Here is an 18,169-nt window from a genome sequence, read left to right as displayed (position 1 = left end):
TACCTTTATTGTCTGTCTGCTTGTTTGAAACCGCTGATCAGACACTTGCTGCTGGTGAAGGAGCTTTTCATTGACTTCTTTATATTCTTTAATAGACAGTTCTGCTGCTTTTTTGGCATTCAAAAGTACACTGTTCTGTTGTTGCAAGGATACTATACGTTCTCGTAATAAAATAATACTGTTACTTGACTTCTGGGCCGTTATATTTTTCCAGTTTTCTCTGTTAACTATACAAAAAGAATGCTAATAATTTTTTAAAAAATCTCATTAAATTAAAAAGACATTGTTAATTTCATATGTATTCTTACCTCTGGTAGGACCTGTCGTATGTGAACTCTTTTGAATATTACTATTCTTCTTTTGAAAAGTTGGTTTTTTGGCATTCTTGTGAAAATAATTCTAAATTTGAAAGTTTCATAAAAATTAGATTATTACTCAATAACAATTTCAAGTGAACCAACATAGTATACAATATTTCTTTACTTAAAAACATATTTGTGCAGAGTTAAAAAATAAGTCTGGACAATAAAATTCTATAATTGATGGCAAGAACTCATAAATGAACATAATACGCACACTAACGTTGACCTAGCAGGTAGAAGATAAAAATACAAAAATGAACCCAAAAGTAGTAGAAACTTAACCTATGAACAGTTTACAAAGCTAGGAGCAAAAATAGTAAAAGTGACAAAAATAAAATAACTATATTTAATAATGTATTCTCTGGGAATCTAGTTCCTTTTCTCAAATACTGTTCTCCATTGTAGAATGACAAATCCCTTCTTACAAATGAAGCTAAAATAATGTTGATGAAAATAAAGTAACTTTCCTTGAATCTGTATCTTTTCCTCATGACATTCCAACACACTGAGACTAAATAAATAAAATGAAGCCATGTTGACTTTTGTTCCAAACTGTTTCACCGATCTATAAAAGCTTTCCCAAAACAAAAACTTAAATAGGAATATGTTTCAAAGTATTATAAATCCTAATAATAAAATATGTTGTTTTGTTTAAGAATTTATTGCCTGGGAAACAGGAAAAATATCAACCTAGAAAACTATTTCTTTAAAAAAAGGAATTTTTTTCAAACAACCCAATTCAGGAACATATAAATAATTATAATAAAAATGGAAGGAAAAAATAAATTTGACCAAATGTTAGACAACGAGCCATATACTTTATATCAACAGATATATAAACTATACTATATTATACATAAGGCATGGCCCTAAAGTAATAGAACTGATTTATTAACACAAATACCAGAAACTTCTAACTAAGATAGGGTTTTCCTTTAAACGAATTACTTTCCTTTAAACGAACTATGTTTCATTAAATATCTCATTTGAACTTGTCTTCAGAACTAGTATATAAGATATATTTTTAAATGTTTCATTCCCTTATTAAGATTCAGTTAATATTATGCACTGGTCATGTATCTACCACTATAAAAAGATCCAAAATAGAACTATCAAATTACCAATATTAGTTACCAGACTTGATATCAAATTAACTGGACCTAAAATAAAAAAGAGGCTTCCATTTCCAGTATTATTATTGATCAGAAATCCAGAAATATTCTTATACTTTTGAAGGAAGCACACTTAAAGCATGTTTTAAACATGACAAAGTGTTAAGGGAAATTCTGAGGCCAAAAATAAAGTAAAGCAAGAATTCAGAAGGATTTCCCTGGCAGTCCAGTGGTTATGATTCCAGGCTTTCACTGCTGGGGGCCCAGGTTCAATCTCAGGGACTAAGATCCCACAAGCCGTGTGGTACAGTGAAAAGAAAAAAGAATCCAGAGAGACAAGTGAAAAGCAAAGTGGCTAGCAAAATACAGGACAACTCATAATCCCTTGTGACCTTGAAATTCAATTTAAATACCAAAGCAGAATATAGGAGGAAAGGAAAGAAAGCCTAGGCCCCAGCTCCAGATGAGAAATTGGAAGTCACAAAGCTAGGGCACTGTATATAGCAATGGCCTGTACCTTTTTTATTGCTGAGTAGTATTCTATGGTATCGATGTATCATAGTTTGATTAACCATTCAGCTATTAAAGAAAATTTTGGTCGTTGCAGTTTTTAGCTATTAAAAATAAAGCTGTTATGACCATTCATGTACAAGTTTTTTAGGTAAACATAAATTTTCATTTCTATAAGTGTCCAAGAGTGAGAAAGCTGGGTTGTATGGTGAGCATATGATTAATATTTTTTTTTTAAAGAAACTGCCTACTGTTTCCCAGAGTGCTATACCACTTTATATTCACACAAGCACTGCATAAGAGATCCAGTTTCTCTGCATCCTTGTTAGCACTTGGTATTGTCGCTATTTTTTATTTTAGGTGTTCTAACAGATGTGTATCTCATCAGGGTCTTAATCTGCATTTCCCTAATGGTTAATGATGTTGAATGTCTTTATGTGTGTGTACTTGCCATACATTTATTCTTTTCAGTGAAATGTCTGTTCATGTCTTTTGCCTGTTTTCTCCTTAGATTGTTTGATTTTCTACTGTTGAGCTTTAACAAAATCCTTATATATTCAAGATATCAGTCCTTTGTCAAATATATGATTTATAAATACTTCCTCCCAGTCTGTAGTATGTCTTTTTAATCCTCTTAATAGGGTCTTTCACAAAGCAAAAGTTCTTAATATTTCATGAAGTCAAAATTTGATGTTTTCTTTTAGGGATCATGCTTTTGATAACATGTCTAAAAACTCTTCAGCAAGTCTTAACTCCCAGAGATTTTCCTTTTGGTTCCTTCTGAAAGTTTTATAATTTGTTTTACACTTATATCTGTGATCTATTTCAAGTTAATTTCTGCATAAGATGTGAGGTTTAGGTATAGGTTTATTGTTTTTTGTTTTTCTTTTTTTGCTTTTTTTTTTTTTTTTTGCGGTACGCGGGCCCCTCACTGTTGCGGCCCCTCCCGCCGCGGAGCACAGACCCCGGACGCGCAGAACCAGCGGCCACGGCTCACGGGCCCAGCCGCTCCGCGGCATGTGGGATCTTCCCGGACCGGGACACGAACCTGTATCCCCTGCATCGGCAGGCGGACTCTCAACCACCGCGCCACCAGGGAAGCCCGGTTTATTGTTTTTTGCCTAGGGATCTCCAGTTGTTCCAGCACTATTTGTTGAAAAGACTATCCTTCCTCTATTGAACTGCTTTTGCACACTTTTCAAAAATCAGTTGTTTTTCATACATGTGGAGCCACTTCTAAGTTCTATATTCCATCATGTAAGTATTAAACCTTTCTTCCCCTCTTGGTGGGTGTTTGGTGTCACCAGTCCTGACATCAAATTGAGTGGTGGGGAATGATGACATCCTCTGTGGGGCAGACACAAAATAGTTATCTTATTTTTTGGTTAATTTCCCATTTGGTTCTTTTCTATATATTCTATTTCATTGATGAGAATTTCTATTTCATTCTTGAGATGTTCTATTTTTTCATTTGTTTCAAACCTGTTTGTAAATGCTTGTTGAAGCATTTTTAATGACAGTTACTTTAAAGTGCTGTCGTATAATCTGATTGTCTATGTCATCTTGCTGTTACCTTCTGTTGTTTCCTTTTTTTCATGCAAGTTGAGGTGTTCCTGGTTGCTAGGTATAATGAGTGATTTTCAGTTATATCCTGGACATTTTGGGTATTATGTTTCAAGACTCCATATCTTATTTAAATCTTTTGTTTTAGCAGGCTTCCTCTGATGCCACACTCATGGGGCAAGGAGGACCACCTCATTACCGCCAGTTGGGGATAGAAGTTCAGTCTCTGCTGACACCCTGGTTGAGGAGGGGCACCTCATTACTCTTGGTGGGGGTGAAAGTTCAGGCTCCCCACAGACCTCTGCTAATACCCCTGGTTGGGAAATGGAGCAGGACTTTGTTTCTGCTCCTAACTTGGCCTCTCTTGACACAGTGCGGAGGGTGTGGGAGGCTTTATAGATATGCGAGGTAATGAAAGTCCAAATTTCTGCACTTCACCTCTGAAATCCAGAGGAACCCTGCTAGGAAACAAAAGAGGACATCTCTTTATTGCTGGATAGAGGTAGATGTCCAGCTCTCCATGTGGTCTCTAATGACATAAACTGAGGGAGTCATTACCATTGGCCCCTCACTGGGCCCTGTTAGAAGGAGGAGGGATGCCTTCTTATAGCCAGGTGAGAGTGAAAGTGTAGGTTCCCCACTAGGTCTTTACTGGTGGGGGTAGCTGTAGGGTTGTAATTTTTTCTGTGGTGTTCGGCTAGAGTAGTACAGTTATTGTGTAAAAGTTTTCTGTCTTACTGGGCTGTCCATTTCCTAGTCCTTTGACTAGAGAGAACAGGGTTTTACAGGGGGCTTTTATCATCTAACCAATTGGCCTTCCCAAGTTGCAGGTTTCTTCAGCACCCAGGCCAGGATATGTCAGGCAAAATGAAAACCCAGAGAACTCACCAATCATGTTCTTCTTTCAGTGCTGAGATCCCTACCCAGTGTGTCTCCTCTCCACCTTTCAGAGTCTTCTCATAGTTTTATTATTAAATTTATATTTATACAGTCCCTATCAAAATCCCAAAGGATTGTTTGTGAGAAGCTGATTCTAAAGAGCCAAGGACCAAGAATACTGAAGAGACTCTTGAAAGAAAACAAGGTGGGAGACTTGCTCTATTATAAATCAGGAGTACTATACAATAATATTAATGAGACAGTATGGTATAGATAAATATACTGATGGAACAGAAGAAAAAGTCTAGAGACATACCTGCATGTATATGCACGTGTGATTTACAGCAAAGTTGGTGCTGTTGAACAGTGGGGAAAAGTGTAAAACTTAATCCCTATCATTCATCACATGCAAAAATCAATGCCAGACAGACATAAAAATCAAAACAGTAAATCAGTTAAAATAGAAAAAGATAACAAGTAAGGTAGTATAAAAAATATCTAAGTTGAAGTAGGTAAAAAATAATTATAGAGAACATAAAAAGTGTTATTCATACAGGAAAAAAATTGTTAAATTTGACCACAATAGAATTATGATGTTCTATTCCCCAAAAGATTCCAATAAAAAAGGTGAAAAGGCATAGCATGGAGTAGGGCAAGATATCTACAGTGTATATAATCAACATAAGGCTCATATGTAGCATATGTAAGAACTCCTACAGATGAATAAGAAAAAGACGGACAACTCATTTGTAAATGGCACAGAGTTGAGGAAGCAATTCACTGAAGAATTCCAAATGGTCAATAATTGTAAGAAAGTATTATTCAACACTTTATTAGTAATCACACAATGTAAACTAAACCCACAATGATATACCTCAACATACAAACAAAAGTGGCTGAGATAAGAAGGACTAACATAACAAATGTTGATGAGAAGCAGTAAAAACGTTTACAGCCTGTTGGTGGGTACAACACTTTGGAAAATAGCAGTATCACCGAAAATCGTAGAAACACATAGTCTATGGTGCAGTAATTCTATCCCCTAGGGATTTCATTACAGACACGTCCATACCAGTACAGTGGAAGACATTTACAAGAATATTCATTGCAACATTATTTGCAAGAAATCCAAACTGAAGCAACCCAAAATTCAGCAATAGAATGGATAAATAAATTGTGATATATTCGGACAATGAAATACTATATACAACAAAAAAAATGAATGAACTCCACATAACACTGAATAAAATAAGGCAAGAAACAAAAGACATACCTTATAGATTCCATAAAGTTCAAAAGCAGGCAAAATTAACCATAATATTAGAAGAAATAAAATTATAAAGAAAAGAAGGGGAGTGATTAAAGGTAAGATAATGGTTACCTTTGGAGTGAGGGAGAAGTTCTACTATTTCCCAAACCCAGCTGGTACAATTTGATCAACTGTTACTTTCTGACTGCCAACAATGTACACAGATCTACTCAAAGTAGTTTACACTAACACTCTCTTATTTTATGAATAGAATTATGAGTTCCTTTTATTTATAAACTCATTAAGCAGCACAAAATCGACTGCAAATAAACAAAATTCACAATAATATAATGTATAACAAAATAGTTTTCTGTAAAATCTATTTATCAACCAACCACTCAATCAGCAGGTACTTAGAATATAATTCTTCATCATGGTAGTAACTAAAATAAACTTTTGTCATCCTGGAACTTTTTCCTCTAAAGTTCTGGCCAGATCTCAAATAATAAACACTTCGAATTAGGTTTTTAAAGAACCTTATATGTTACTTCAATGGTAATCTTTTTTTTTTTAAACAAAATAAAATTACCTTTTTTCATTTTTTCACTGATTTATGTTGAATAGATAAAACTTTTGATGACATGATGTATCAATGATAAGAATTATTGAATAAGTTGTTTTGGAACGTCAATATTTTAAGATTTAAAATATATTGGGGATGGGGGGTGCTTCAAGATGGTGGAGTAAGATGTGGAGGAGATCACCTTCCTCCCCACAAATACATCAGAAATACATCTACATGCGGAACAACTCCTACAGAACACCTACTGAAAACTGGCAGAAGACCTCAGGTTTCCAAAAAGGCAAGAAACTCCCCACGTACCTGGCCGTGAGACTGACAGGGTCTTGGTGCTCCGGCCGGGTGTCAGGCCTGAGCCTCTGATGTGGGAGTGCCAAGTTCAGCACACTGGTCAACCAGAGACGTCCCGGCCCTGTGTAATATCAATCGGTGAGACCTCTCCCGGAGATCTCCATCTCAACGTTAAGACCCACCTCCTCTCAACGACCAGCAAGCTCCAGAGCTGGACACCCCATGCCAAACAACTAGCAAGACAGGAACACAACACCATCCATTAGCAGAGAGGCTGCCTAAAATCATACTATGTTCACAGACACCCCAGAACATACCACCAGACCTGGACCAGCCCACCACAAAGACAAGATTCAGCTTCATCCACCAGACACAGGCACTAGTCCCCTCCACCAGGAAGCCTACACAACCCACTGAACCAACTTTAGCCACTGGGGACAGACACCAAAAACAACGAGAACTACGAACCTGCAGTCTGCAAAAAGGAGACTGCAAACGCAGTAAGATAAGCAAAATGAGAAGACAGAAAAACACATACCAGATGAAGGAGCAAGGTAAAAACCCACCAGACCTAACAAATGAAGAAGAAATAGGCACTCTACCTGAAAAAGAATTCAGAATAATGATAGTAAAGATGATCCAAAATCTTGGAAATAGAATAGAGAAAATGCAAGAAACATTTAACAAGGACCTAGAAGAACTAAAGAGGAAACAAGCAACAATGAACAACCCAATAAATGAAATTTAAAATACTCTAGAAGGGATCAATAGCAGAATAACTCAGGCAGAAGAACGGATAAGTGACCTGGAAGAAAAAATAGTGGAAATAACTACTGCAGAGCAGAATAAAGAAAAAAGAATGAAAAGAACTGAGGACAGTCTCAGAAACCTCTAGGACAACATTAAACACACCAACATTCGAATTACAGGGGTCCCAGAAGAAGAAGAGAAAAAGAAAGGGACTGAGAAAATATTTGAAGAGATTATAGTGGAAAACTTCCCTAATATGGGAAAGGAAATAGTTAATCAAGTCCAGGAAGCACAGAGAGTCCCACAGAGGATAAATCCAAGCAGAAACACACCAAGACACATATTAATCAAACTATCAAAAATTAAATACAAAGAAAACATTAAAAGCAGCAAGGGAAAAACAACAAATAACACAGAAGGGAATCCCCATAAGGTTAACAGCTGATCTTTTAGCAGAAACTCTACAAGCCAGAAGGGACTAGCAGGACATATTTAAAGTGATGAAGGAGAAAAACCTAAAACCAAGATTACTCTACCCAGCATGGATCTCATTCATATTTGATGGAGAAATTAAAACCTTTACAGAAAAGCAAGAGCTGAGAAAGTTCAGCACCACCAAACCAGCTTTACAACAAATGCTAAAGGAACTTCTCTAGGCAAGAAACACAAGAGAAGGAAAAGACCTACAATAACAAACCCAAAACAATTAAGAAAATGGGAATAGGAACATACATATCGATAATTACCTTAAATGCAAATGGATTAAATGCTTCCACCAAAAGACACACACTGGCCTAATGGATACAAAAACAAGACCCATATATATGCTTTCTATAAGAGATCCAATTCAGACCCAGGGACACATACAGACTAAAAGTGAGGGCATGGAAAAAGGTATTCCATGCAAATGGAAATCAAAAGAAAGCTGGAGTAGCAATTCCCATATCAGACAACATAGACTTTAAAATAAAGACTATTATAAGAGATAAAGAAGGACACTACATAATGATCAAGGGATCGATCCAAGAAGAAGATATAACAATTATAAATATTAATGCACCCAACATAGGAGCACCTGAATACATAAGGCAAATACTAAGAGCCATAAAAGGGGAAATCGACAGGAACACACTCATAGTAGGGGACTTTAACACCCCACTTTCACCAATGGACAGATCATCCAAAATGAAAATAAATAAGGAAACACAAGCTTTAAATGATACAATAAACAAGATGGACTTAATTGATATTTATAGGACATTCCATCCAAAAACAACAGAATACACATTTTTCTCAAGTGCTCATGGAACATTCTCCAGGATAGATCATATCTTTGGTCACAAATCAAGCCTTGGTAAATTTAAGAAAACTGAAATCATATCAAGTATTTTTTCTGACCACAACACTATGAGACTACATATCAATTACAGGAAAAGATCTGTAAAAATTACAAACACATGGAGGCTAAACAATACACTACTTAATAACGAAGTGATCACTAAAAAAATCAAAGAGGAAATCAAAAAATACCTAGAAACAAATGACAATGGAGACACGACGACCCAAAACCTATGGGATGCAGGAAAAGCAGTTTTAAGAGGGAAGTTTATAGCAATACAATCCTACCTTATGAAGCAGGAAAAATCTCAAATAAACAACCTAAGCTTGCACATAAAGCAATTAGAGAAAGAAGAACAAAAAAAACCCAAAGTTAGCAGAAGGAAAAAAATCATAAAGATCAGATCAGAAATAAATGAAAAAGAAATGAAGGAAATGATAGCTAAGATCAATAAAACTAAAAGCTGGTTCTTTGAGAACATAAGCAAAATTGATATACCATTAGCAAGACTCATCAAGAAAAAAAGGGAGAAGACTCAAATCAATAGAATTAGAAATGAAAAAGAAGTTACAGCTGACACTGCAGAAATACAAAGGATCATGAGAGATTACTACAAGCAACTATATGCCAATAAAATGGACAACCTGGAAGAAATGGACAAATTCATAGAAAAGCACAGCCTTCCGAGACTGAACCAGGAAGAAATAGAAAATATAAACAGACCAATCACAAGCAGTGAAATTGAAACTGGGATTAGAAATCTTCCAACAAACAAAAGCCCAGGACTAGATGGCTTCAGAGGCGAATTCTATCAAACATTTAGAGAAGAGCTAACACCTATCCTTCTCAAACTCTTCCAAAATATAGCAGAGGGAGGAACACTCGCAAACTCATTCTACGAGGCCACCATCACCCTGAAACCAAACCAGACAAAGAGCAGAAAAAAAGAAAACTACGGGCCAATATCACTGATGAACATAGATGCAAAAATCCTCAACAAAATACTGGCAAACAAAATCCAACAGCACATTAAAAGGATCACACACCATGATCAAGTGGGGTTTCTTCCTGGAATGCAAGGATTCTTCAGTATACGCAAATCAATCAATGTAATAAACCATATTAACCAATTGAAGGAGAAACCATCTCAATAGATGCAGAGAAAGCTTTCGACAAAATTCAACACCCATTTATGATAAAAACCCTGCAGAAAGTAGGCATAGAGGGAACTTTCCTCAACATAATAAAGGCCATATATGACAAACCCAGAGCCAATATCGTCCTCAATGGTGAAAAACTGAAACCATTTCCAGTAAGATCAGGAACAAGACAAGGTTGCCCACTCTTTCCACTATTATTCAACGTAGTTTTGGAAGTTCTAGCCACAGCAATCAGAGAAGAAAAAGAAATAAAAGGAATCCAAATCGGAAAAGAAGAAGTAAAGCTGTCACTGTTTGCAGATGACATGATACTATACATAGAGAATCCTAACGATGCCACCAGAAAACTACTAGAGCTAATCAATGCATTTGGTAAAGTAGCAGGATCCAAAATTAATGCACAGAAATCTCTGGCATTCCTACACACTAATGATGAAAAATCTGAAAGTGAAATCAAGAAAACACTCCCATTTACCATTGCAACAAAAAAGAATAAAATATCTAGGAATAAACCTACCTAAGGAGACAAAAGACCTGTATGCAGAAAATTATAAGATACTGATGAAAGAAATTAAAGATGATACAAATAGATGGAGAGACATATCATGTCCTTGAATTGGAAGAATCAACATTGTGAAAATGACTCTACTACCCAAAGTAATCTACAGATTCAATGCAATCCCTATCAAACTACCAATGGCATTTTTCACAGAACTAGAACAAAAAATTTCACAATTTGTATGGAAATACAAAAGACCCCAAATAGCCAAAGCAATCCTGAGAACGAAAAACGGAGCTGGAGGAATCAGGCTCCCTGACTTCAGACTATACTGCAAAGCTAAATTAATCAAGACAGTATGGTACTGGCACAAAAACAGAAATATAGATCAATGGAACAGGACAGAAAGCCCAGAGATAAACCCACGCACATATGGTCACCTTATCTTTTATAAAGGAGGTAAGAATATAAAATGGAGAAAAGACAGCCTCTTCAATAAGTGGTGCTGGGAAAACTGGACAGATACAAATAAAAGTATGAGATTAGAACACTCCCTAACACCATACACAAAAATAAACTGAAAATGGATTAAAGACCTAAATGTAAGGCCAGAAACTATCAAACTCTTAGAGGAAAACATAGGCAGAACACTCTATGACATCAATCACAGCAAGATCCTTTTTGACCCACCTTCTAGAGCAATGGAAATAAAAACAAAAATAAACAAATGGGACCTAATGAAACTTCAAAGCTTTTGCACAGCAAAGGAAACCATAAACAAGACCAAAAGACAACCCTCACAATGGGAGAAAATATTTGCAAATGAAGCAACTGACAAAGGATTAATCCCCCAAATTTACAACCAGCTCATGCAGCTAAGTAACAAAAAAGCAAACAACCCTATCCAAAAATGGGCAGAAGACCTAAATAGACACTTCTCCAAAGACGATATACATATTGCCAACAAACACATGAAAGAATGCTCAACATCATTAATCATTAGAGAAATGCAAATCAAAACTACAATGAGATATCATCTCACACCGGTCAGAATGGCCATCATCAAAAAATCTAGAAACAATACATGCTGGAGAGGGTGTGGAGAAAAGGGAACCCTCTTGCACTGTTGATGGAAATGTAAATTGATACAGCCACTGTGGAGAACAGTATGGAGGTTCCTTAAAAAACTAAAAATAGAACTACCATATGACCCAGCAATCCTACTACTGGGCATATACCCTGAGAAAACTGTAATTCAAAAAGAGTCATGTACCAAAATGTGCATTGCAGCTCTATTTACAATACCCAGGACATGGAAGCAACCTAAGTATCCATTAACAGATGAATGGATAAAGAAGATGTGGCACATATACACAATGGAATATTACTCAGACGTAAAAAGAAATGAAATTGAGTTATTTGTAGTGACGTGGATGGACCTAGATTCTGTCATACAGAGTGAAGTAAGTCAGAAAGAGAAAAACAAATACTGTATGCTAACACATATACATGGAATCTAAGGAAAAAAAAAAAGTCATGAGGAACCTAGGGGAAGACGGGAATAAAGGCACAGACCTACTAGAGAACGGACTTGAGGATATGGGGACGGGGAACGGTAAGCTGTGACAAAGTGAGAGAGTGGCATGGACATATATACACTACCAAATGTAAAATAGATAGCTAGTAAGAAGTAGCCGCATAGCACAGGGAGATCAGCTCTGTGGTTTGTGATGACCTAGAGGGGTGGGATAGGGAGGGTGGGAGGGAGGGAGACGCAAGAGGGAAGAGATATGGGATCATATGTATATGTATAACTGATTCACTTTGTTATAAAGCAGAAACTAAGACACCATAAAGCATTATAAAATAGTATAAAGCAATTATAAAGCATAAAGGAGCATAAAGCAATTATACTCCAAAATAGATGTTAAAAAAAAACATGATAATCTCATTAGAAGTTGAAAAAGCCTTTGACAAAATTCTACATCCAATTATGATAAAAACTCTACAGAAAGTAGGCATAGAGTGAACTTACCTCAAGATAACAAAGGCTATATATGAAAAACCCACAGCAAACATCGTTCTCAATGGTGAAAAACTGAAACCATTTCCTCTACGATCAGGAACAAGACAAGGTTGCCCACTCTTTCCACTATTATTCAACATAGTTTTGGAACTTTCAGCCACAGCAACCAGAGAAGAAAAAGAAATAAAAGGAATCCAAATCAGAAAAGAAGAAGTAAAACTGTCACTGTTTGCTGATGACATGACACTATACATAGAAAATCCTAAAGATGCCACCAGAAAACTACTAGAGCTAATCAATGAATTTGGGAAAGTAGCAGGATACAAAATTAATGCACAGAAATCTTTTGCATTCCTATACACTAATGAAGAAAAATCTGAAAGTGAAATTAAGAACACACTCCCATTTACCACTGCAACAAAAAGAATAAAATATCTAGGAATAAACCTACCTAAGGAGACAAAAGACTGGTATGCAGAAAACTTTAAGACACTGATCAAAGAAATTAAAGACGATACAGATGGAGAGATATACCATGTTCTTGCATTGAAAGAATCAACATTGTGAAAATGACTATAAGACCCAAAGCAAGCTACAGCTTCAACGCAATCCCCATCAAACTACTCATAGCATTTTTCACAGAAAAAGAACAAAAAAATTTACAATTTGTATGGAAACACAGAAGACCCTGAATAGCCAAAGCAATCTTGAGGAAGAAAAACAAAGCTGGATGAATCAGGCTCCCTGACTTCAGACTATACTACAAAGCTACAGTAATCAAGACAATACGTTACTGGCATAAAAACAGAAATATAGGTCAATGGAACAGGATAGAAAGCCTAGTGATAAACCCATGCACATATGGTCACCTTATGTTTAATAACGGAGGCTAGAATATACAATGGAGAAAAGACAGCCTCTTCAATAAGTGGTGCTGGGAAAAATGGAGAGATACATGTAAAAGAATGAAATTAAAACACACCCTAACACCATACACAAAAATAAACTGAAAATGGATTAAAGAACGAAATGTAAGGCCAGAAACTATCAAACTCTTGGAGGAAAACATAGGCAGAACACTCTATGACATAAATCACAGCAAGATTCTTTTTGACCCACCTCCTAGAGAAATGGAAATGAAAACAAACAAATGGGACCTAATGAAGCTTAAAAGCTTTTGCACAGCAAAGGAAACCTTGAACAAGACGAAAAGACAACCCTCAGAATGGGAGAAAATATTTGCAAACGAAGCAACTAACAAAGGATTAATCTCCAAAATATACAAGCAGCTCATGCAGCTCAATATCAAGAAAACAAACAACCCTATCCAAAAATGGGCAGAAGACCTAAATAGACTTTTCTCCAAAGAATATATACAGATTGCCAACAAACACATAAAAGGATGGTCAATATCACTAATCATTAGAGAAATGCAAATTCAAACTACAGTGAGGTATCACCTCACACCGGTCAGAATGGCCATCATCAAAAAGTCTAGAAACAATAAATGCTGGAGACGGTGTGGAGAAAAGGGAACCCTTCTGCACTGTTGCTGGGAATGTAAATTGATAAAGCCACTATGGAGAAACAGTATTGGAGGTTCCTTAAAAAACTAAAAATAGAACTACCATACGACCCTGCAATCCCACTACTGGGCATATACCCTGAGAAAACCGTAATTCAAAAGAGACATGTACCCCAATGTTCAGTGCAGCACTATTTACAATAGCGAGGACATGGAAGCAACCTAAGTGTCCATCGACAGATGAATGGATAAAGAAGATGTGGCATATATATATACAGTGGAATATTACTCAGCCAAAGAAATGAAATGAAATTGAGTTATTTGTAGTGAGGTGGATGGACCCAGCGTCTGTCATACAGAGTGAAGTAAGTCAGAAAGAGAAAATCAAATACCATATGGTAACACATATATATGGAGTCTCCAAAAAAAAAAAAAAAAAAAGGTTCTTATGAACATAGGGGCAGGACAGGAATAAAGATGCAGACGTAGAGAATGGACATGAGCACACGGGGAGGGGGAACTGTAAGATGGGATGAAGTGAGAGAGTTGCATTGACATATATACACTACCATATGTAAAACAGATAGCTAGTGGGAAGCAGTCGCGTAGCACAGGGAGATCAGCTCTGTGCTTTGTGACCACATAGAGGTGTGGGATAGGGAGCGTGGGAGGGAGACGCAAGAGGGATAGCATATGGGAATATATATATACGTGTAGCTGATTAACTTCATTATACAGCAGAAACTAACACAACACTGTAAAGGAATTATACACCAATTAATATGTTAAAAAAAAACATAAGCAGAATAAGCATCTCAATTGCAAACATGTAAATAAAACTTTAGAAAAAATAAAAATAAAGAAATTAAAAAAATAAAATATATTGGGGAATAAAATACATTAGGTTGAAATTAAAAAAAAATCAGAACAGCAAAATAAAAAAAATACGCTGGGGAATAAAATACATTACGTAGAAATAAGAAATTTAAAAATTTAGTCAGACTAAATAATTTATTATCATGAAGGCTAATATAAAAACAGAAATTTCTTCTTTTCATATATTTTATATACCTGCAAACAGCAATGAGCTTATTATCACATTCATTTATTTTTGGCTGAAAGATAAATACCTTAAGATTTATATTCAGGAAAATTATATCTATTTCCATGTTCATCTATGCAAAAGATTATACTAAATTAGTACTTGAAAATTATTAAAAAGTGAGTATTTTCACTGTATATTCCAAAGAAAACAATTTTTTAAGGATTTAAATTAAATCACTGGCAACAAAAATTGATTTAAGTTATGAAGCATGAGATAACATTAAAAACATAGCTTATAATTAAGCAAAATTGTGATATACCTTTGGAGTCTTTCCATCTACATTTGGATGTATTTGTACTATTTCTTTGCCTTGCATTTGGCTGTCTTCTGTTTGGCTTTCTTTCTGGTCTCCTCTATCCTCTGTAGGACTTATTTTCTGGGATGTTTCTACAATAATTTTCCCCAAATTTTGTACGGTCTGTGCTTCAGAATCACTGATTTTGGGAAAAAGGGGGGATATAAAGCCCAAGAAGAAGAGTTGTTAAACGTACCTCTTTAAGTTCAAGACCAAATAATATTACAGCACAGTTTATATAGGTAGCTACAAGTTTAATTTGGGCATTTACTGATTCTCATTGTTAAGAGAGAAAATTACTCTAAATATATTGAGAGAAAATTGTTTAAATATATTTTACAAAATTATAAAATCTCATCAAGAAGTTAGATTATCTAATATCACATGCTTGCAGCATCACTTCTATAGTATTTCTCCAAGTGTTAACTCAGGAAGCACATGTTTCAACGCTTGCAGGGTTGGAACACTCACTACTTTCTGACCCAGGGCAGAAAGCTTTAATATTTCTAAAAGAAAGTTTTCTCCTAGTCTGGAACAAAATCTGAATCTCTGAGCCTTTCATGAATTGATCTAGTTCCGTCTCTTATGGGTATTCATCATTCAATATAATACTTGTTAAGCACCAACTATGTACCAGGCACTTTTCTGGGCACAAGGGTAAAGTGGTGAGTGAAAAAAAAAAATAGATTAAACTCCTTGCCCTCAGGTAGCTTTCAGCCCAGTGGGGTGGGGAGAGAGGTGACAAAGAAGAGGACTAAATTTTATATATGTATATATAAAACACAGTATGTTAATAGTTTGTGTTAAAGAAAAAAAATAAAGGGAAGAAGATTAGAAGTGCTGGTGTTGATGCTGAGCAGAAATTTAAGTTCAATCCCTTTTCCACATGGACGATCTAACTATTTGGATATAGTTATATGATGCTTGCAACATCTCTAAGGAAAACATCCCTAGCTTGTTCAAGTACTCCTAACATGAATGCTTTTGAGATGCTTTCCCTTCCTGGTCCCTCTTGAAAAGTACACCAGCTTATTTTGATGGAGCATTATGTCCAGAATTCAATTTCATACTTCAAGTGTACAATGAGAAGTATTTAGTAGTACTCCTGGTAGATGTAGACTAAATTTGTATAAGCTTTTCCAGCATGCATATTGTACTGAGACTCTTACAGGATTTAACAAAATATACTTTTACATTCACTATTACAAAGTGCCATATCTTCCCATTGCATAGTTGAACAATTGACATTTTATAGCCAAGTAAAGGACCCTGTAGTCTTCTGGATAACTATATCTTCCCAGTCTATTGAGATCTTTGGGGATTTTGATTCTATCTTGTAAACTATTTTCCAGCCCTTTCAGTGTCACGTTATCCACAGATTTGATAAACATGTTTTGCTGAAATTCTGTCTTTCTTCTTCTAGGTATTAACAACTCCTCCTGATTATTACCTATCAGTGAATGGGCATTGATAAAGATAATTCATATATCGGGACCCACAAAATGCAGGCTGCCCCAGCGGCCCGGCCTGTGTCAGAAACTGGAACCTAAGTCAGCTGCACTAACGGGAAATGCATCACTGTCAAGGAAAGCTAACATATACCAATCAGAATCCTCCAATTCAGCTTTAGCTAGTTTGCGAACTTTAGCTAGCTACCTTACCCTAGAAAATAGGACCCGCTAGCTTTACAAGAAAATCCCTGACCTCCTAGCCAATCATGCCCTGTTTCTGCTTTGCCTCTTATAATGCTCTATAAAACTCCCTCCTGCCCCAAAACCCTTGAAAGAGTGCTCCACAGCTTGTTAGGCACTGGACTCCCCTTATCCATGCATGTTTTCCCATGAATAGAGGTCTTCATGCTCGTTACTAAATCATATTATTTTTGTTCTTTGACATCATGCTCTTGTAATATTATTCAACTATGGGAAATAAATATTCATAAGGTAATAATTATATAATATTCTATATACAAATAAATAAAGGGCCAAGTTCTATTTTCCTCAGTATCCAAGTAAATTTCTTATATTTCAGACTATGAAAAGTTAAAAGAAATAGAATGTCCTGAAGTCCTGAGGCTCCATTGTGGGATTTCTAATTGCTTGAGAATTCTTTGCAGCTGAGTGATTCCTGAGACCGTTCTGTCAGGCAGGAAATGTAACAATTAATCCTCACAGTGTAAAACTGAGTTTCACTGCTAATAACTTAAATGACAATCCTATGTTTTAAGAGATATAGTGTGATACATCCCCCAAAATACGTGACCTTCTGCACATGCACCAAGAAGATGAAATTGAACTGAGTGTATTCCTTAACTTTCACATATTTATTCAGACATACATACACCAGTAAATATGTACCACTATATTATGAAGAGTGTGGTAGTACCAACTGGCTGAGATATAATTAGTAGATGAAACCAGAATTTCCTGGAAGACAAAGATAAACACTTAGTGGGTTTTGGTTTTGTTTTTTTTTTTGCAGTACGCGGGCCTCTCACTGTTGTGGCCTCTCCTGTTGCAGAGCACAGCCTCCAGACACGCAGGCTCAGCGGCCATGGCTCACGGGCCTAGCCGCTCCCTGGCATGTGGGACCTTCCCGGACCGGGACACGAACCCGTGTCCCCGGCATTGGCAGGCGGACTCTCAACCACTGCACCACCAGGGAAGCCCTTAGTGGGTTTTAAGCTAAGTAGGATTTTATCTCTAACTGCTTTTGAGAACAGGGAAGAAAACCTTAGAAGAGGTAACAAAGAAACAGGAGAGCAGATTTGGTCTTTTTTCCTTACTTTCATAAATTTGTTTTTGAGTTTTTCACCTGTCTAAAGACCAGAGGCATGACCACTGATCGTTTAAAACAGTGGTTGGCAAACTTGTCTGCATATTGGAATCAGCTGGAGAGCCTCAAAACATACTGAAGCTTGTATC

The 18,169-nt window shown here is 36.2% G+C and overlaps 1 protein-coding gene across 4 annotated transcripts in view; it reads right to left on the bottom strand.

Moving 5' to 3' along the window:
* Window positions 1-18,169, bottom strand: part of CNTLN (centlein) — a gene marked incomplete at its 5' end in the record, with an annotated part of 329,914 nt that overhangs the window by 87,617 nt on the left and 224,128 nt on the right. For 3 of the 4 annotated variants that reach the window (XM_082656525.1, XM_082656526.1, XM_082656527.1), the window contains 3 exons: window positions 4-227; window positions 309-399; window positions 15,210-15,384. In XM_082656525.1, coding sequence (XP_082512651.1) covers window positions 4-227; window positions 309-399; window positions 15,210-15,384 — 490 coding nt within the window. The remainder of the gene's footprint in view (window positions 1-3; window positions 228-308; window positions 400-15,209; window positions 15,385-18,169) is intronic. The other variant, XM_082656528.1, reaches the window with a different exon arrangement.

The sequence above is a fragment of the Grampus griseus genome, assembly GCF_964374135.1.
Source record: "Grampus griseus genome assembly, chromosome: 6".
Taxonomy (NCBI): domain Eukaryota; kingdom Metazoa; phylum Chordata; class Mammalia; order Artiodactyla; family Delphinidae; genus Grampus; species Grampus griseus.
This window is presented reverse-complemented; position numbering and strand designations above follow the sequence as displayed.